The sequence below is a fragment of the Anoplophora glabripennis genome, unplaced genomic scaffold, assembly GCF_000390285.2.
Source record: "Anoplophora glabripennis isolate ALB-LARVAE unplaced genomic scaffold, Agla_2.0 scaffold24, whole genome shotgun sequence".
Classification (NCBI taxonomy): Eukaryota; Metazoa; Arthropoda; class Insecta; order Coleoptera; family Cerambycidae; genus Anoplophora; species Anoplophora glabripennis.
In genome coordinates this window covers 177,120-200,092 of record NW_019416404.1, presented here as the reverse complement: position 1 = coordinate 200,092, position 22,973 = coordinate 177,120, and the positions used below count along the sequence as shown (strand labels likewise).

The 22,973-nt window shown below is 34.4% G+C and overlaps 1 protein-coding gene across 6 annotated transcripts in view; it reads right to left on the bottom strand.

Moving 5' to 3' along the window:
* LOC108910883 (nuclear receptor coactivator 1) overlaps positions 1-22,973 on the bottom strand; it is a 91,598-nt gene that overhangs the window by 29,552 nt on the left and 39,073 nt on the right. For all 6 annotated transcript variants that reach the window (XM_018715629.2, XM_018715643.2, XM_018715648.2 and 3 more), the window contains exons 2-4: positions 12,844-12,948; positions 4,632-5,660; positions 612-1,392 (exon numbers count right to left, since the gene is read on the bottom strand). In XM_018715629.2, coding sequence (XP_018571145.1) covers positions 612-1,392; positions 4,632-5,660; positions 12,844-12,948 — 1,915 coding nt within the window. The remainder of the gene's footprint in view (positions 1-611; positions 1,393-4,631; positions 5,661-12,843; positions 12,949-22,973) is intronic.

Sequence of the window (22,973 nt, the reverse complement as noted above, 5' to 3'; positions counted from 1 at the left end):
TTATTAAATGCAAATAAACATTGTAATAGCCCATCAATACAGTAATAATAAATTAATGAACATGGTGAGAACATATGGAGTCGCTGATTAAAACTACAGTTAACTTCACATCTTTATGTATGGCGAATGTAAATAGAGCTGGCCGAGCTATCGATGATGTCAGCAGTTCCAAAAATATAAAGAACCACATTATTGTAATAAGTCAGTAGGTATTAAAAAAATATATATTCTATTTGCAAAAAATATTTCTGATAATTGAGGTTCTGCACTTCCGATTTATTTACTTTTCAAAGATCCTGTCCAGGTCTGTAACACTTTGTATATACATTTAAAAGACGACTGTAACAAAAAGACCGAGAAATTTTGTAATACGCCTATAAAATGATTTTATATTAAAAACAATGTTAACTGAAAATTAAATATTTAACTGTTTTAGTGAAATTGCGATAAAACGATAACAGATAAACGTACTTAACCTAAATTAAAGTAATATCACATAGACACCGTTTTAAAATATGTTTGTTTTAAAGAGAGCGCATTTTGACTAACAGCTCTTGCATGTGCGCGCCATCTCCACAAGGTATTGATCATTAAAAACCGTGATCACCTACCTGTCGTAACATATTGTTGTTCCCCGAAGAAGTAGAGGTCTTGGGCGGTTCCGACGGTCCGGGCATCATGGACCCCCTACTCATCAGCCCCCTAGGGCTACTCCTGTTGTCGATCTTATTACTATCTTCGTCCTGCTGGTTCAGCAACTCCTTCAATATCCTATCTCTACTCTTATCCGCCTCGTTGGCGGTCTCCACGTTATTTGGCGGCTTTGTCAACAGAATCCTTAACCTATTGGAAACGACGGCCTCCTCCAAGGCGTTACCTTTGGTATCCTTCTGCTCCTCCATGGGGTAGTTCTGCTCGTTCAACGGGCTGAACGGAAAGGTGTTGCCGTAGGGGTTGGCGGGGGTGGAGGGGTTCGGCACGGTGGGGCTCGGCTGGGTGCCGAAGTGGGACAGGGGAGAATGCACGACCGTGGGGGCATTGCTGTACGAGGGGTTGCTGGGGGGCCGGGGGGTGGGCGTCGACACCGGGGTGACGCTCTGGCGGGAGTCGGGCCGCGCGTCCTGCCAGCTGGTGGGTTCCAGCTCCCAGGTGGAAGTGGGAAAGATGTCGAAGTTGAAGTCGTTGTCGAGGTTAAAAGCTGTGGTGAAGGAGGTGGTGGTGTTGGTGTTGAGGAGGGTGTTGTTGGAGGTGGTGGTGGAACTGTCGCCTCCGGAACACACGGGCGGGCCGTTGCGAGTGCCGTTCACGACGCTCGTCATCAGAGGGCCGCCCACGCCGCCGCCGCTGGTGTTACCGCCGCCCGGGTCGGTGGGTCCCACGGCCTCATTTTCACTGGAAACAAAAACCGGACGTTAAACTAGCACTTCCACCATATATTTAACAGATAGTTATAAAAATATAGGTATCTAACCTTACTCACAGTCGATTTTGTACGGGTGGACCAAATTCAAAACTTTTGAGGGGGTTTCTCCTATTTCCGAAATAGATCGAAAAAAGTCTGACTGTTACGGATTCGATTTTTGAAAAATGTCGAATGGCGAAAACCACATCTTAATATCTTCGAAGATATAGGGCGTTTTTCAATTTTGTTTAAGGAAATATTCGATTTTTATACTTAAAAAGGTTTTTTTTACGTAGTTTTTGTTATGTAGAATCTAGTGGTCTACGCGATATTTTTCTATAACTTCCCGTTTTTCAGTTATAACACAAATTTATATTTTTGAAATGCAACTTCCTATGTATTTTTCGACTTTTGAAATAAACTTATAATTTCAAATGATGTATTATACATATTACAGAGATCTAATATTTTCATAGACAGAAAAGTTACAGAGCACTATAGGAAACGACCAACATTGAAAAACGCTTTGTATCTCTTAAAAGAACCGAGATATCAAGATACGGTTTTGCTATTGAAATTTTCTCGAAAATCGAGGTCATGCCGTCTAAGCTACTTTTTCTTTAAATTTTCGGGAAAAATAACAAACCCCCCAAATGTGCAGAATTTGTATGATTTCCGAGCTAATCTAGTATTTAATCATTGAATATTTATTTCAGTGAAATACTATAAAAAAGAAACGTAAAAGCATCGGGCCCGTATCTGAATGTGTTATGTCCAATAATAAAATTATCAGAATTCTGTCATTATAGAGTTAGGTAAAAATTCATTCATACTCATATTCATAGTAAAAATAACAAAGTATCTAATGCAAATGCGATCATCCCCATGCAGATAAGGCAGATATTTGCAATTGTCGAATTACATAGTTGATAATTACGTTTTATTACACTGTTTTTTTTTTTCATCTTCAAAAACACCGTACCACCTTCTGAAGGGGGTACTAATGTTGCTTAAATTCGAATAACTAAGAATAATGAAATGTGGCATAAAAGCGTTTTTCCACCTCCAGGAATAATCCTAATCTCGGGGATGTAGATGTTTCTAAAAGCTGTTTTACATTGACAATTTATTGATCAATTAATTGATGAAGTCGCTTCATCAAGAAATTGGACAAGTGTAATGCATCAAATCAGCTGTCAAATAACTTCATCAATTTATTCATCAAGTTCTTGACGAATTAGAGCATGTTCTAATTTTCGCCAATTTCTTCGTGAAGTTCGGAAATACCAACCGAACAGATTTCCAGCCTCAGATCAGTAATGAGGTTATGTTATATGTAAATAATTATGTGGCGTCGTGCTAGTTTTGCATTGTTTTTACTGATTTGTTATTTACAAAAACTAATATTTATATAATATGTGTCGAACGGTACCGCTGTTGTATTACTACAATTAATTATGAGTGGAAAGGTGACATTTTTGAAATTTATTTGCTTCTTTGATTTATTGGTAAAACTGATTCATATGTCAAAAAACTTGACAAAGTCTGTAGCAGTGTAAAACCACACTATTTACACTATTTACCAATAAATTGTCAATGTAAAACAGCTATAAGGATGAAAACAAAAAATATTTGATAGTTAAGTAAAATTTGTCAAACGATGTCGTCAAAATTTGAATGTTCTATATTGATGGAAATTGTGACATAATTATAAAAAAGTAATATTAATAATATAAACATATAGCAGGTAACCAATTAATGTAATTTATGCATATATAGGTTGATTTTTTATTCCAAAGAATCTTTACACGTGGGGAAAACAGCACCGATCTAACTTTGTGCGTAAGGGTCCTGTATTCGAACATCTTTATTTATAGGTTATTCTAGAAATGGTACCATAAATACAGTGGCTGACAGTACATTAAAAAAATTAAACGATTTTTACCTCTAGTACGTGGGGTGGCAAAAAACAATGTAAGGTATTGAAGCTTCGAACAAGTATATTTTTGAGGATGCTAAATACATCAGTATTATTAGCTTTTGACTATTTGCTAGAGGTCACTAGCTACAAACTTTATTCAATGACATTTTATGTAAAACTTTTTGAGGTTACGTTTCTCACGGTGTGGTTGTTTGAGAAAAACGCCAGGAACAACCATCAAACCCACAGGAAGCAAAATAAATTTTCAGACATCATGTATATTAAGTAGAAACTAAACAACTAACCTTAAATAAATTACCTTACAAAATGTCACTAAGAACAGTTCAATCAAAGATTAACAACACTAATACATTTAGCATCCTCAAAGACTATCTATAGAAAATGTCAATGCGTTATGCCGTAAAGATATGGCTAAAATTTACCGAATATCTCAAAAACAAAATACGATAGGTTTATAGGAAAAAAATGTTTTTTTGTCATTCTATCAGTCCTTGTATTTGTGGTATGTTAGAGTTAAATCCTGAATTTTTAACGGATCGTTGACGTTGTCGCACCGGATTTAACTAGGACTTAGCGTAAAACTGACTCCTGGCTAGACTTTACTACAATAAAACGTATTTGAGGATGCGAAAGTTTGTGTTAATGAAAGGGAAATAGGCCATTTAAAAGTTAAAAACAGTTATAAAAACGAACTTCGTTCAGCGTTACACGTAAAATCTGACAAATGTCTATATTATTACGGGTTTTTACATAACACAAACGATATGAGAGGTCGTTAAATATTGAATGAAACGAAATGCGGCGTTATCTATACATTTTCTCACTAGAAAAAAACTGTGTGGATTTAAAAAGGAGATTATTAAGTAGTGCAATTGTATAGATTGCTGGTTTGTAAGCGTATGGAAGTTACAGTTCTTTGCGACGACGTTATAGCAGTAAGTAGTGAATGGAGTGGCAAACCTGTAACCAAAAGCCCGTTATCACAAAATTCACAGGGCCACGTCCCACTACTCCTCGAGCAAGGCCGATCGTTTCCAAAGATTTCGCCAAATAGTATGGCAGCTTGTCGTGGTCAAATAAGTAACAAACAAATTTACGGGCGTCGGTCCGGTGGATAGGATTCACTGCACGCAGCGCGATTCGAAAACTACTTCTAAACATTTTAAAATAAGTGATTTACGATTCCTGTGATAGTCTCCAAATAAAAACTGAGTAGAGATAAGGCAACAATAATAGGCTAAATAAAGACAGATAAGCTGAGAGGGCGTTTTATCAGGCAGTACTCACCCGATAATAGAATGCGTAGCCATGATGAAGTCGGTGTCGTTACTGGCGTGAGGAATCGACTTAAACAGTTTCGACTTCGTCTGGACCTGAATGAATTTGTCGGTCCCGATTTGCAAGCGGTATATAGCACTAGTGGACTGGCCGGCACTGACAGTTTCCCTAAGATGGGCGTTGATTTTTTGCACGTCCTGTTGCGAAACCAAGTCCCTGAGCACACGGTTTTTGAGGTCCTTCTTAATGTACTGCGCGATAGTCTCCGACACCCCGGAAGTGTCCACGCAAATTATCTTGCCGGTGGTGTCGAGCTTAGTGGTGAACTGTTCGATGCTACAAGAAGTCTTTTCCCTGTGAGATATCCGACTAGCGATGCACAACAAACAGGGTCCATTATCACTGCCGTCTTCCTCGGACACTGACACTTGATCCCTCAGCTGGGTACTGGAGATGTGCATCAACTCGTAGCAGCTGACTCTCTGCTGCTTCTCCTCGACGCTCTCCTCCAGCTCATCCGGAGGCTTCACAAGCAGCCGGATGTCGATGGATTTCGACCGGTTAGTGGGCTGCTGCTCGTTGCCCCATTCAATCATAGGCAACAGGTTGGAGTGGAATTTGGCGTGGTCTCCATGGTGGATGAAGTTATAGATACTCTTCCCGAGGATGTCCTCCCTGGTGAACTTGATGTAGGTGGAGACGTTCTCGGTGACGTGCTCGACCTTGCCCTCGCCGTTGACCACGAACAGAAAGCCCTCCAGGACTTCCAGTAGGAGGGGCCCGTACAGTTCGTTGGAGAGGATAGTGGGGCGCGACGACGACACCTCGCCCTGCTGGACGGGATCGGTGGATTGGGATGCGCTCTCTTGCTGCTTGATGCTGCGAATCTGGTTGACGGTTTCTTGGAGGATTGCGCACTTGTCAGGCTTCACCGACAAAGAGCTCATGTCCGCGAAGTTGGCTGAAATCAACTCTGCCAACTCTTCTATGTAGATGTTCTCTTGCTCACGGCGCCTCTTCTCATTGTTACATTTGTTGCTGGAACAAAAAACATCCGTCATTTTGTGGCGGCTACAAGGTTGTCGAGGTGACACGACAACTCGAGCAAAACTGAGTGATTTTTTTGCATGCACACAAGCTGCCGCTCGGCAGAAAGAAGCACACCTCAGCGTATTTCGACAGAACTCGCTAGTGGGGTACGGGACGGGACAGATATACCCGCTGTGAACTACTATCGCATTACTGTGTTCGGGCGCGTACGTCACATCTAAATAAAATATAACTATTATGCAACCCGAAAACAAAGCGGTCGCTGTAATATTAGCACCACTGACATACTATAGAAATCAACTTTTGACTCATAATAATACTATATTGGGAAAATATTTATTTAAAAAAACTAAGCCATCATACTCTTTTCATTTTAAGTGACCATAAGTCATTTTATTTTTGATATATATAAAAGCCTACCAATAGTTGCAAAAGATTAATATTCCACTAACATATTGTTTGCCATATAAATCTATGCTAACAGATTTACTGACCTATTAATTTTTATTCGGAAAATTCCCACAATTAAAGCTGTGACGTCGTAGGATATATACATACATATATCTGATAGTACTAAAATTAATGTACTACGATAACGTTTTCACTTTATTATCTTTTGTTTATACAGGGTGGGTATAAAATTAACAAACTGGCAAGAATTTCCTCAAAAAAGACGGGATTTACTTAGGAAAAAAATCGGTAATAAATTTATTTGCGTATACAGTGCCGGCCATTATTGGATTACAATTCGGATGAGCATAATATAACCTAATTGAAATGTACTTCTTATAGATAGTTTAAGTTCAAGATTATGCTATGCCTATGATATGGCTTATGCTGTTTCCATTTAGGTGTTTTCCCCCCAAGATACACGGTGTCAAAATAACAATTAAAATAAAAAACACATTTGTAAGATTAAGTTGAAATTTTGCACATATTTTTACCTTAAGCCGATCCATTTTTTTTGTATAATTGTTAGCAATAAAATAGACAAATAGAGGTTTCTACGTACGTCTATGGATTAAGGATGTTATCTTTTAGATTCCACTGCTACAAAATTTTGTCTAAGGATTTAGCTCAGTTACGGTAGCTGAAAATATAGTAATACCTCCGAATTTTTTATAACTGCATCGATTTTTCTCAAAATTTAGAATTAGGCTAATCTTACCCCCCACGTCAAAACTTATGTATGCGCTAGGTGTGCTTTTTGTTATTAAGGGGTGAAAACCACCCCTTATTGGAAAAAAAAGAAAAAATACAAATTTAAGCATTGTATGTAATCAAATCTTTTTTATTTATGCAGTATGAGTAATTTCATGTGCTATCTAACATGAAATTTAATGTATCCCAAATTTTCAACCCGGAAAAACCTTTAAAATCCACCCCTTTGGATGAAAATAATATAAACATTTTTTTTTCAGCTTGAAACGTTTTAATCATGCATTTTTATCAAATTAAAATTGATTTCTTGATTAAAAAATCTTTTTTATCGATTGCAACTTTTCGACCCTTGAAAAATACCCCTTCTTCCGAAAATAAAATGAAAAAATATTATTGAAAGAGTAGAAACATTTTAAATGTGCATTCGTAATAAATAAACATTTATTCCCTTCTTATAAAATAATTTTGAATTGATTGCAAACTTTCAAACCTTAAAAATTACCCCTTACATTTATTTATATATTTATATATTTTTTCCTAAAATTATCACCTATACACGTTTTTATTTTTTTGACGATAACTTTCTTACTTTTTAAGATTTTTAATCGCACAAAGGCTCATTTTGCAGGGAATTGTAAGGGCTACGTGAACTGTTGAGTTGATTTTTTTAAGCCCTTCATTTTTAAGTTTGAAGGGTTTAAAGGGCTCGAAAAGGGTGGTTCTCCCATTCATATAATAACTTAAAATGGCGATATCTCGATTAATATTAATTTTAGAGGAATAATAAAACTGCAAAATTTTCAGCAAAAATAAAGTTAAATTTTTTTACTCTTGTATTTTTTTCGTACACCCTTTAATTTTTAAGTTACAGCGTAAAAATCGAATTTTTTTCAAAAATTTGAAAAATTTACATTTTCAAAAATTAAGTTTTTTTCCGAAATCATGCTTTGTAAGTGAGCCAAAGACCCAGAACATAAATGAAGAAATCAGTAAATGAATTGCATTTAATTTTTATTCTGTCGCCAAAGGCACTAATTTGTTTATTATTTATTTTTTTTTTAAACGAGATGTTATTTCATATTAGATCATATTTCCGTTAATTTTGGTTCTAAAGCCTTTAAAACAGCTCATTTTAAAGGTTTTTTAAAGTACTTTAAAAAAGGTTCAAATAGTTTTTTTCCTAATATTTATGCTTTTAGCATTATTTAACGTTGACTGGTTCCAATTTATTTTTTAGCTAACATATAATAATGTTTAAAAATCCATAACTCGGTTTATATTGCAATTAGAGAAAAACAATATAATACCATTAGATTTGTTTTTTTATTACCTTTCTTTTTGTTCATTACAACATTTTCGTTAAATCCAATGGTTTCAGAGTTATTTGCAAAAACTGTCCGAAAACAAGCACTTTTTCAGTAAAAAATCAACATTTTCAATGACGAATTACTCGGAAAGTATTGGATTATCCAAGAAACTTTATATAACATTTGTTACTTAAAATTGACTCCTCTATCGATTCCTGTGATTATTTTGGGCGTAAAAATTTCCACCCTCAAGAAGGGGTGGGAAACACCCCCAGGGCAAAAGCACACTTCGGCACTATATAAGTGTTGTTCCTCGATGCATTCCCCACATTCAGTCAAAATTTCACGTCAATCGGTTCAGTTATAAACAAGTCGGAGGTAAAAACCCTGAGTAACTGGACTAATTCAGTTTACGTGATATTGATACACAATTTCTCTTAGGAGAGCAGTATAATTATTTTTTATCCAAAGAATCAGTGGTTAATAGCTTGACCTATTTTTTTTGTAACACTCTGTATATACATAAAAGTATTCTAGATTCAATATATTTTTTCTGTGTATTTACGAACAAGTTTTACCCTTTTTGTAACATTTAGAGGAAAAGCAAGTGTAATAAAACAAAACGCTCTGCGGAACTTACGATCTGAATGACAGTAGAAAACTTAATCTGGCCTAAACGGAGAAAGAGACATCTGATGGATAGCTTAAGTATTATAAGAGCAGCAGATATCAGACCGCGAGGCATAATCGCTCTTTTAAAAGAGGCATTCGGCGAGGCATTGTGCAGTTAAGCACTTCCTAAGATTGCCGCGATTCTAGGAATGAACTGTCACAGCGATATATCTCCTCGAAAGACTCAAGTCTGCAGCCTACACGCGAGGATCTCGAATGGAAGATGGAAGGAAAGCTAGAGATCCCTCGCATCAGCAAATTCTTCCCGCTGTGACAATAGAGCTCGTCAGAAGTATCGGGTGGCACAAAAATGTTCCTATATCTCCACCTGCTACCTACATCATCTGATGTTTCCTATCTTAAAACTGTTTTATATTTATCAAAGGTAACGTAATAAATTGGTCAAGAATTATTCTAAATTCACTATTTTTTTGTGGTACTGTTTTACATGTTCCAATTTATATAGCTCACCTTCAAGGCTACAGCTTTTAAAACAAAATCAATAACAGCAAACCAATTGATACAACTTATATCAGACTGATGCAACTATGGTAACAGACACCTATCAATCAAAAACAGATGTTAAAATTGTTGAATGTAACTGTAATTAGTACTGTGGTAAAATAGGCTTAATAAAACACCCATGTTAGAAGGTTTTAGCTGACAGAGACATATAACTTTAGTCAGAAAATGTTAATTGTTGTTTAATCATGTGTCGTTGTGTTGGTTATTACTGATATTTTATTTTTTACCTAACAGTACCTTAAAAATTCCTGATGTCTTTACCAAGACTTATCAAAAAACGTCACTTTCAGAGAAATCGTATTGCAACAGAACAATAGTAAAGATAGAACCGAGAAAACATTTTATTACTCATAATCTAAAGATAAAGAGATCTTCAAACTGTCCTTACACGACGTATCAGTTATCAACCTCGGATGCAAGCACGCCTTTTGTCTCGGATTTGCATTATGTCATCAAACTAATTCTAAAAATGACGACTTGCAAGTTATTGGCACTGTTCCACCCACACCTGCTGTCAATGTAACCAAACGCTCGACTCTATACCACTTTGATTAATGAACTTTATTTACATCTACCTCATGACGTTATACGCAAAGCAACTACCGATAATGATATCATACGTTTATTTCTCAAACCAACGCAGATACCTAAAATGGTAGATGATTTTCATATATGGAGCTCCCTCGCCATTTTTCGAAGGAAGCTTACTGTGCATATTTTGAAATTTTTTCTTCAAATTCGTAAATACAATTTTCTTAAAGTAGACAGAGATGGTGTCCAATTTTCTATCATTTTCTAAGTTTTTTAGTTTTTTTTAATTTACGCAACAAAAAAAGAGGTAAAAAATATTTAGAGTGATTTTTAATGATCGTGTCGGTCGGATAAGGTCATTTTGAGAGTTTGTGAATTGGAAGGAAGTTACTGGCTGCTGTACGAAGACAAATAACTCCAACTTAGCAGATTAAACACAACAGATATTCATACTGCGGATTCATTGCAATTAAATTCAGTGTAAAACAGATTTACACTTTTTATAGTGTACCATTGGCGAAAAAAGCATAACTGTTATGGTTACAAATAACAATGATACTTTATTGGAAAGTAGAATGTTAAACTTAGGTATTATTAGTATGTAATATTGCCAAAAGGTAACAATCTGATATTTAACGAGGTTATTGAAAATAATGGTTATATGTAATTTCAAAGAAAACTTCTACAATTAATTTGTCACATATTGTATCAAAAATAAGGAAAACGAATATAATCCTCTCCCAAATCCCAAATAAAGTGTCAATTGTTTTGTAGAGAAGATAGATGATTTTTGTCGCTTTTTTCGTCGTTCTCCGTAGCCAAATCTCAACATAAACTTACACCCTAAACAGTCCAAATATTAAATGGTTTAATGTTTTGTCTTTGTAGAAAAACATTCTCGTGGAAACGGCGCTTTTAAATGACTAGATACTACTATAAGTCGTAGTTGGCACTGACCAGTTAGCAACTTAATAACTTACGAGTTGCCAAAATAAGTTCTGAACACGGAAACTTGTGTGTCAGCATTCCCCCACATTAATATTATTTTGTGAAATTCGTAACAAGATAAACAAACAAAAGGAATTGTGCTATTTATTGACGTTATTTTATTGGTACTTTATGTTTGTAATATACATAACAGAGTTCAGACACGAGTGAAGTAATGGCGTCTTCCCATGGCTCGAGATTCGGCGAGTGCGAGTGCCCATAAGTCAAACTGTCACTGTTCAGCTCAATTAGAGTGAACTCCAAGCCTCGTCTTGCCACATGACAAATTGATTTAGGAGCGGTTTGCTCGCTGAAGCTTGCGTCGTTGCCTTAACGCGAATATAAAGGCGCTTTCCCACGATGCGAGATTCGGCGAGTGAATCACCCATAAATCATCGTTCTGCTTTGACCCGACCACAACTAGCATCAACTCCAAGTTTCGTCAAATTGATTTATGGGCAGTTTGTTCGCCGAATCACGCCTCGTGTGATAGCAGCTTAACATTTAATGTCAAATTTTGCGTTTGAACGACATTCATCGGTTCAAAAGCAAGGTTCGCAGCAGGTTACATGTTATATTTGTGTTACATTGCTTGGGTATGGAAATAGTTTAAAGTTTTATGAAGGGTGTTCGAAAACGAATGACCCATGGTTCAAGGATCCATATTTGGGTGAAAATAAACCGCTTTATTAACTTACCGTAGTACCGGAGTATTTGCGGATAAATTAATTCAATTAGACATTTGTTTTTACAACTATATTTTTTTATGATTTGATCCAACTTATTAAAACGTCAATGTCTGATATATAGGTTTTTGAAAGTAGTACCGCAAAGTTAGAACATTTCTATATGACGTTGCATCAATGCAACATTCAGATGATATGTGAGCTCATTGTTGCCTAGAGTTTTTAATACATGAAATTGTCATATCTAGGGTCATATGTTGTGGAAGAAACTACATCGTTGAACTTGCCGAAATTTTTTTGACTATAAAAAATATATACAGTCGCAACATCCAAGCAACATTCAAGCAACATGTTGATGTCATATAGTGTTGTGAAGATACAGGCTTATGACTTATGAATAGGGATAAGGTTGGTTGAATCGTAAAGAAACATTGAATTTAATTGCAAATTTAAATACAACTGAAGTTTAATTAGACTGAAATACCCCCAGTCTGGTGACTGCAGTAAAAAATTGATATAATTTTTTCTCCATAATGGTGCTTTTAAGCGACATGCAACAAATACACAAACTTTTTTTCTAGCAAATAAATGCTTCACAAACTATCTGCATTTTCTCAATATTTCTATCAACAAAATTAAAAATAACAAAACCAAAAGACTACAGAGATTTTTAGGTAAAAAATAAGCTCACATTCATATCCGGTTATTCTAAAACCTCACCCATAACAAATATCATTAAAATATATTTAAAAAATTATGGTTATCTTAAAAAAAAATAAGGAAACAATTTTTTGGTGGCTATAAATTTCTAATTAAGCAAAATTTCACTAAGGTAACTTGATGAATTACTTGCTTCCTAATAGTACATATATATAATATATAGACTTTGACTTATTCTATTCCTGAACCGCTTCCCACACAAATGAAAAGAAATTACGAATTTTCTATATCAAACATACCTTTTCAGCGGTATTTTATTTTTTAAGATATCGAACAACATATCTAAAACATTCCTTCCTATATAAAAAATTTAGATTGAAAAAAGCTTTTTGGAACTGGGCTAATTGTAAAACATATAAAATAGAGCATTTCGCTAATTTTTTTCGTCCACCAGTTACAATGGGCCCCCTCAAGCAAAGTGCATGTCGCGGTATATTCCACAAAGCTCCGTCTTTCAGCATCCTCAAAAGCCTACTTGAATTCTAGCCGAGTACAGCACGGAATATAAAGGCATTCGTAAGGCAAGGGTTTAGGGAGGAAGAAGCCGGCTTTGAGCCGCCCGCCGTTCTCGCGCGTACTTACATCTGCGCCTGAGGTTTGGTCTCCGACTTTTTCCTCTTCTTGTTGACTCCGGCCAGGGCGCTCATCTTGGCCCACACCGGGTCCTGCAGATCACACGGGCCAAGCCTGCAACAAAACAATACGCGTTAGGTAAGTAAAAACGATTTTTGTTTCGAACATATTTATTTTGTTACGAAAAAGAGTTCACAGACAGTTTATTTACCTAGATACAAGAGGGATTATTCATACACGAACTATACGGTATGACTGTAGAGTTTAAAATAGAATTTGTCACTCGTCCTTAAAGGAGCATTCACACAGTGTAGGTTCAAGTACGAGTTACGGTTCGGGTTAGCACGTACGTGACAAGATCGCACGGGGAAAATTGGTTTACGAACTCTATAATAGGTACTTCTCGTGCGTCAACTAGCATCTAACATCGCCTAAGAGGCCTAATTATTTCTTAACACAAGGTAGATAGTACCCATAACGCCTTAATATACCTACGTCTGTCTTAATTTTAAACAGAAGCTAGATTTCTTATTATTAATTAATTTTAATTTCTTTTAATTATGAATAGCAATTCTGGTATAGCCAACGATTGCTAACCTAAACCTTTTGAGTAAAAGGAAGCTTAATATTGCCAAAAAAATAGAAATAAAGAAATAGAGTTATTGATATAACTAGACAGTGATAATGACAATAATTTATTCGCAATTTATCATAAAATTATATTATTTAAGTATTACATATTTATAATATTTATACATTAAACAATTATAAAATGAAACGCACTGCCTTCTTTCTATCTTTAGACCATTTAATGGAAAATTTTTTAACAAAAACAAATGTGCACTATGAATTCTATGCGTCGGTATATCGGCACATTTTTTACTACGTACCTGAACGGTAATCCACCACGCAATTACTAAATCTATTATCAGTGTCACAAGCGGCCACAGTTGTAACAACATTCGGGGTATTTCGCGCAAAAACAGCAACGCTGCGCGTTTTTACTCGCGTTTCAATGTTAGAGATTTCAAAACAATGCAAATCTACGTGTCGAATTCCCGCAGTGGATTGTTTTTATTAAAATTTGTTGTTAAATGGCGTGTAATAACAGTAGCGAGTGGCTTATGCAATGTTTCAACAATATCGCAATAATTCCGCCGCAACTGGGTTAGTGGGCCGATCGATTATTTTAAACAATTTATGTGGAACGAGGGAACCTTTGGAGTCAAACAATCACGTGCGGGTCGGAAAGTGTTCGGGTTTTTAAATAAATAACTTAATACGCGATATTAGGTACATACACTATGAGTTTATGAAGAAAAGAAATAAATTTTCCTATTAATACTATGAAGAGAACAATAATTATTCTATTTTTACTTCAAGTTTACCCAGACCACCGCTAGATGGGTGTAGTTACAGCTTTCCCTTAAAATCCCTGTGTTGAGTACAGCAAATCTGCAATTTGTACTCAAAAAAGCAACGCCAAATTTGAAACTGATACAAATGAACACAATAAATTATCGTACTATACAACAATCTAATTTAAATTAAAGATACACTTATTAATTTAACAGTAATAGCTGTTTTACATTGACAATTTATTCATCAATAAATTGACGAAGTTCTTCATGAATTAATTCATAAATTTATTGGTAAACAGTGTGGTTTTACACTGCTACAGACTTTGTCAAGTTTTTTGACGTATGAATCAGTTCTACCAATGAATCAAAGAAGCAAATAAATTTCAAAAGTGTCACCTTTCCACTCATAATTGTATTGATACAACAGCGGTACCGTTTTGATACAATCATGTATTAATATTAGTTTTTGTAAGTAACAAATCAGTAAAAACAATGCAAAACTAGTACGACGCCACACAATTATTTATATTTATTCCAATAACATAACCTCATTACTGATCTGAGGCTGGAAATCTGTTGGGTTGGTAATTCCGAACTTCACGAAGAAATTGACGAAAATTAGAACATGCTCTAATGTGTCAAGAACTTGATGAATAAATTCATGAAGTTATTTGACAGCAAATTTGGTGCATTACACTTGTCCAATTTCTTGATGAAGCGACTTCATGAATTAATTGATCAATAAATTGTCAATGTAAAACAGTTATAACAAGATTTGTTTGGTTAAACACGCTACACTTTTTACAAGCACTACTAATCGTTTCGCAAATAATTTTAAATTCAACGTCGGATCATTCATGAAATTCTTTGCAAAATTCTAAAATGTTAATAATATATATATAATATTGTTACTATAACGAATGCATAAAAAAAATGTAAATAAACAGTTCTTACAAAACTCTTCCAGTTGTCGTTAACGTTTAGGTTATTTAATACTAATTTGTATGAAATTCTCGACATTTAACAAAATTATTGGAATTTCTATCAGACCAGCTTGAAAGATGAATTAACATATTTATTGGTTCTTAAATAGCAATACAAAAAAAATACATAATTTTAAAATGTAAATCATATTTTTTATAATTCCATAACAACATTTAGGTGCTAAAAATAGAACAGCAATCCTCCTGTATTGTTTATAAAAGTAATGTGACTACGGATAAACGAGCTCCATTAACTGCTTAAACACTCGGAACAAGTTAACCAAACTTGTTTCGTCGTTATCCCCAAACTTTTGCCCAAGGTAAATAAATAATTTAGTAAAATAAACTTAACTGCGTTGGAAGTGAAAACAAGTATAACTCGAGGAATTGTGGGACCAAGTTTGCGACTAATATAAGAAGGGGAGACAAACTTTCGGTGTTCCCTTGAATACCATTCTCCCGAAGTTTGCTCCTTGCCGAATAAATTATTACTGGATGACCCTGCTCCCAGACGAAACGAAGGGTTAGGCTGGCCGAGGTTGAGGCAGCAGACGATTTTTATGGAGCGGGCCTACAAATTCCGGAAAAGGAAGAGAGATAAACCCGAACATAACAAGTTTTAAATTTAAAAAATTAATAATGCCATAGGTCACACAAATAGCTACTTATAATTAGAACTGGTCATTTCTAGGCTTTAGGCGTTGGTTACGTTGGTTAATTTATATGAAACCTTAAATTAGTCCGAACGGAGCAATTTCCTAATTATTAACTGCATCTGAAATTGAAGGTAAGCTAAAAAATATGGGGAACATATTTTTCTTTTATCAAAAAGAAAATGATTGAGTTGTGACGTCATTAAAAAAAATCCAAGTCCTGACCCAAATGTAGTAATTTTTAGGATATTTTAATCTATTGCAGTGGCAATATACGTACATCATTACCACTACTTTTACATCACTATAATGACACACAGGTTTATAGTTAGGGTTTGTTATAAAAAAATAATTTATTACAACTTAAAAATAATGCCTAAAATGATTTTTCAGTGTATGCTTAATTTTGACAAAAAAAAATCCTCGATATTTCCAAATATTCCCAGTAGATTTGAAATATTTTCCAGGTTGGGACGATGTAGTTCTATATTAATTACCGCTTTTCAGTGACCATCATTTCTATGTTTTTCCCACTTTTCATTTGTGATTTAGTAAAAAAAATCTGATTAAATATTTGAATATCGAATAAGGGCAATCTAGAATCTAGGCAATTGATTTTTTAAAAAACCAGATACATTCTACTATAATTTATTTTGATTGAATTTAGACTTCCATATCGAAACAAAATCAACGGTTAAAGATAATGTAAATGTTTTATTCCTTCAAATTTTTTGTCATACTTTGCAAAATGTATATCTACTATATAAATGTTATTTTCAAAAATAAAATTATTAAGAAGTTTATTTTTGGAAAGAATTATTAATGTCATTTATAAAATAAATAAAACACCACAGTTAAAAAAAATAAAATAATAATAAAGGAAATTTTTCGATTTTTTTATACCGACTATTTCGAAATGGAAATTTAGATTTAATCAATATAAATCAATATCAGCATATGTTTAAGAATTGCCATATTTAATCTAAATATTACTAATTTAGGTTAATTAAAATAATACAATTTTCTTCTAAATTAAAATTACCTGGATAATCAGGTAAAAGTATTATTAAACATTTTATTTTCTAAAATAACAAAAAATTTTTTGCTGTTATTATACTTCTATACTTCTGTATTAAAATCTATCAATTTTCTTCCAAGAGACAGAAATTTTTATATTTACAGAATCCTACCTAAAAAGATGTAAAAATCGCCAACAAACAGACATTTAATAATTTTCCTAATTTTACACTTAATGACGTCATGGACGTACATAAAACTTTAAATTAATAAACGAAAAAAATACCGATTTAACAACATATTTCGAAACTGTAGGTACATTTGTTTAAAGAAAAGTTGAAGGAAACTACCCCATTTGATACGAATTCTTTATACTTACAACAAACTTTTTACTGTGCCGCTAAAGTATAAGTAAATTAAAATTGATCTAATTTGTTTCCCATTGTGATGTTGTCTATATTTTTGGTCCTACGATGACCGTAATTCATGCGCAATAAATCAAATCTATTATCTTTGACACGATTGAACTAATAAAAACAAACCGTTGTATTGGATGTACCAGAAATTCGTATGAATTTGTAATCGTATGCATATGGATTTATTTTAATTTAACATTTTATAAGAATTCATATTCAAATTTTCGTAAAAATTCGCATCTAATATAACATATAATAATTATAACTCAAAACTCCATAATTCTGTTGATAGTTACGAGAACAAGTAGACATTCCTTGAAATACTGCACTCTGGACTCTTTTCTGATAGTGATTTTAATTTTTATCTACAAGATCAATTTAAACAACTACTGAACAAAGTAATTTTAATTGTAATCAATCACAAACAACGTACTTATCACTAATGCAAAAGACAACTTTCCTAAATTGTAAACAAAGTATCAGACAAGTTTATCAGAATAAATAGAAAGTGAAATCATTTTATTTCCAAATAGAAAGTCGAAAACAAAAAATTACTATCTAATTACTTATTGAAATTAAAAAAATGTCCTAGGTAGATATATAAAATATACACAGAGTTAACATCTGTTGTTAATAAATTTATGTTCAAAAATTATTATCACAAGTTAATAAAAAATACCTACACGTAAACGGAAGTAAACTGGCAAAATTAACTTCAATTAATCTTCGTAATAGGTGGCCAATGTCAGATAACAAGTACATAATATAAGAATAGAACACTGTACTCCCAAACACCACAGAAGTGTACCTTTTTACATCAGCCACTTTCTTCCAAGAAAAATCTTCCGTGCGAACCAATGCAATGACTGGCACTAAAGGTGTCGATATCACTGATATTTAATTATTGCTTTTTGTTACAATCGTCCACAAATCACGAGCAAGCCGAGGAAATATCCATGCGATTTTTGACGGGACGCGTGTATGCGAAATAAAAATAAAAAGTTCGTCGACCTCGCGGAGTGACGCAGGAGTTTTATCATGTTTATCTTGCCACGAAAACGAAAACTAATTGGCATTAGTTATCATCAGACAATTGGCTTAGCGAATAAAAAATAACTGCCGCTGCAAACACCAGGTATACAACAAAGGGCTACGAACTTTATTATCGAATTGTGCACAACAGTTGGCGAACAACGAAAACATATCTGGAATTTTTGGGAGGTACGCATTTATCTTTCGCACATTTCACTTTCGTTCAAGGACGTCTTGATTTAGTGGACGTACAGGGAGAGCCAAAATGTGAACTCCGTCGGTCTGAAAGCGGTTCTTGTAGCGGTGTTTGTCGAGTTTGTTTCGTGTACCTACTAGATTGTGATATTCATTATATGAAAAAGAACTTTTGAATAAAATATGTTAGTCTTAGCTCTTGTTGTTCTCAGGTTATACAGAACGGACGAGGTATCAGAACTTCTGGCCCTCTCTAAACTTGATTTTAGTTCAACGCCGCTACTGACGAAACCACTCCTTAAAAAATTATAGTCCCATTGCGACCTCTGTAACAAACTGATCACATCCAGTGCTTCCAAACATTTCGCCGTTCTTCACATTCTGCATTTTCAGTGGAGCCTCTGCAAAAGTTTGGCCGAGAACACTAAACCTAGCCCGAGAACAACAAGGGCAGGTTAACGATTTCTAACTAGAATTAAGGAAGTGCAATACAAGTCTATAACTTGCGACGATCAGTTGCATAGACCACAGCACAACACGCGGAAAAACCATAGTAATTTAAATAAAAATGTAATTTGTTCAAATAAATATTTAATTAAAAAGAAAAACATATATTTCAGCTGTTCAGTCGTTATTATAGTACTACATTTAATTAAAATAAGAACAAAAATTACCGATTTAACCAATTCCTATACCAAAAATATTTAAAAAAACATATTTTTAGAAAAGAACATTTCCATTTTCTTAGCAGTAGAAGGAAACTCCCTCATTCTAGTCTTATAAGAGTAGTGTTAATTGCCAATGTCTAAAGAAGTATTTTCTAAATATGTTATTGATATTCAAAAAGTTGCTTTAATACTAATAGTTTTAAATTTTTCTAGTTTACGATTGTTAAAATGAATAAGACAAGAATAAGACAAATAAAGCATGAATAGCAATTTTCTTAAAGTTAAACAGTAAACCACATAAAAAACGTATACTTGTGTATGCCGCCACTGTAATCATGTATTACAAAAACATGAATTGTAGGCAACTTACAATGCATGTGAAGGGAGATAGTGACGCAAAGGGCGTCAGTTGTTCTTCCGCATTTGGAGACAGTACATCTAACAATGAATTTGATGTTTTTCATCGCTGGAAGACTATTTATTTTTGTGTTCATATTTCATTTATCATTATTGATTATTCTTTGAGTTTTTTACAAAGTTACTTGTCAAGTACTGTTTGTGTGGCGAACACCCACTCAACAAGTAACTCGCGGCGAATGGTGTGGAATTGCGCATGCGCTGTCACTAAAGCGCGTCGTTATTTGAGGTTACACTAGCTTCTCCAGCGGCGTGGTACAAAAAGGTTAAAACAAAAATGAAGTTTTTACGACGGAATTTGAAAAAATAAACTATTGCTACGTGTTTCTAAAGGTCAAAGGAAGACTCTGTATGTATAGATATGACCCACACTTAAAGTTACACCCTGTATATAATATTTATCTAAACTAAACTTTCATATTCAAAATTGGATATTATTGGGCAAATGCTTACAAAGAATCCAAAAAATATAACTTATTACATACATTAAATCAACTACAACATTAAAACTTTTTTTTATAATTAAACGTTATGTATGTACAACCCTTACAATACTTGTTGAGATAGAATTCCAAGAAGACCCTGCGACTCTTTCTTAAAATTAACCGCATTCGTGTGCAGTTGCGAAGGCGTGTTTATTCGTAAGTATCGTCCTGTACATTTTCAGTGTAATTTTTGAGGTGAAAAATAAAAGAAGGTATTTAATTCCCAGTCGAAGAGTATTGTGGTGTATAATTATTTTATATATTTTAATATTCTGAAAATAACGCGAAAAATTTCTAAGCACGCGCCTGTCATGGTAAATTATTACAGTAGTTCTGATAACAGAACTTTATTGGCTTATTTCTTGGACTGTATTTGAATTACAAATATCTACATAATTTGTACAGTTTATTGTAAAATACCCTGTACATTGACACTGACGTCTAAAATATGTTTTTCTGGTGCACGATAAAATATTCGAAGGCGATAGTGTAAATATTTTAATAACATCTTTGGGTTTTTATCACACTATGGGTAGGTACCTGAAAAGTTGACTGTAGTCCGACTTTTCGACAACTGACACAATGTTTTTTCTCCATCTTTGTTACAAAATACTTCGAAAAAATAAGCACAGTTTGCTTTATAAGCAATTTTCTCAAGAAATGTGTTTTTTTATTAAATTGTAATTGTAAAAAATAAAATCATGTATTCCTAGGTAGGGGCTTTTAGCAAATGATTAAATCTTGGTTTATTAATTATTAGGATAGACCGTGGATATACATATATATTTCGTATAGTTTACTCACTAATCTTTTCGGTTGAATATCTTTAACTGTATTAAAAGTCTCTAGAACAGGGGTCGGCAAGTAATTTTAGGTGGGGTCCGGATACTTTTGAAAATTTTTAACGAGGTCCAGAAAAAAAATTCATATTTCTTACTATTTTTTTATTTTAATCTGGACTCAAATTTAATGTACTTACTAACCATTAAGAACTCAAATCAGTCACACAATTGTAAAGCACTAGAAAAAATGATAAGGGTGGCACTCAAATGTAAAAAAATATTTTTTAAATAATCTATTTTAGTAATTTATACTAAAAAAATTTTTGGCGGTCTAGTATTTTACCTTCCGCGGTCCGGACCTGGACCGCGGTCCGTCGCGCGTCAGTTGACGACCGCTGCTCTTATTTTAGTTTCATCTAGAGTCTAGATGAAATTGAATTAAAGTCTAGAAAACAATTTTAAAAGTCTTACACTTTTTTATTCAAGTATTTTTCAAATTATGGACTAAAAATTATATTTTTTCTTTATTCTCTTACGCAGTTCACTCGAAGGCAACTGAATATTGCGAAAACCCACAGACGTCGAGTGAAAACCACGTCCTATCGAACGCAGCGAAACCGAGGTCCTTGGCCGCCAGGCCAGGCGGGGCCGGCAGATTCCGATCGCCCTGTACACAGCGAAAGCGAAGATAATCAATACTCGCCGGCGAAGGCGTCCCGACGTCGTCGTCACGCGACGAGCGCGGAGCGCGTGCGCCGCACCGCGACGGCGGGGGCCGTCCCACCTACGCGCAGCCTTCTAGATTTGAGGCAGGTCGGGAGGGCGCACAGCTGAGGAGGCCCATAAAGCAAAACTAGTAAAAATAGAACGTCATAAAACCACGGTGTACATTACACATAGCACAGCACAAAGAGTGGTTCTGTTGTCGGGTTGCATGCATTAGCGGCACAACGTCGGGACTTCGACGTTGGATGGGAACATTTAACGTGCCGACTTTGAAGGTCGAATTGCACTTTTACAGCGCTATCGATTTTAGTCGCATGGCCGTCAAACTTGAGTAACGAAAATAGGGAGCTATTAGACAAAATACGCGTGTTGTTTTCAAGTTTACTGAAGCGTTAAATACGTGTAATTTTGACATACCTACAAAACATTTATTGCAAACATTCCAAACATGCAAGAGGATTTAGCAGTCGTTTTTAAACAATAGTCCGAGCGATGACGACATTAACGAAGTACAACATGAATGAATTACAACGAAAACACGACGGTTTAAATAATGTCAACGTAATTTTGGTGGGTACAACGTTAAATGTTGAAAGTTTAACGATTTTAATTGCACTAATTTTAAAACAAACATTGATAAAACGTTAATCTCACTTATTTAGTTAATCCTATGTGCGAATATAGCTGCCATAATTATTATTTACAACATTTGAGACCATTAAAACTTATTGAATTATTCTAAAGGAAATTAAGACTGTGCCTTACAATGCTTGCAATGGTCTCAATTGAAGAACCAAGAAGTTGGCAGTATGTACCAGGTTCGGTCGCTGACGCCGCAACTCGGCATCGAAATATTTGAAAAACTTGTTTCCATTTTTATTTAGCCATACCCATATACAGGTCTAGTCGCCCAGTTGAAGAATGAGGGCGCGGGCAAACGCGACACAAACACAGCCGCACTGGGGCACCTAGGTATCAATTCCGTTGTCAACAAATGGCCTAGCAGTGCAGTGCAGCAATGCGGAATTTGGTGTGATTCAGGTAATTTTAATTTATTATAGGCACCTTCTATTAATCATTCATATTACAATTATTGTGAAAGGGAGAAATAAGAGGAATATTTTGTTTACTAATATTATCACAACATGACATTTTGGAGAACTTGTGAAAAGGAACGAAACGAAATTTACCAACAATATAATAAAATTGTTTGACGACATAAATAATTAAAATATGTTGTTGGTCAAATAGCCATATAATAGACATTTTCTACATATACACACATTTATACACATTATAATTTTTTACGTTTAGCAGAAAACTTTTTAGGGACGCGTATGAAACTGATTAAATTTTATTGCTATACAGGTTGCATCAGCTCGCAAAAATAAAAAGAAAAGTCCA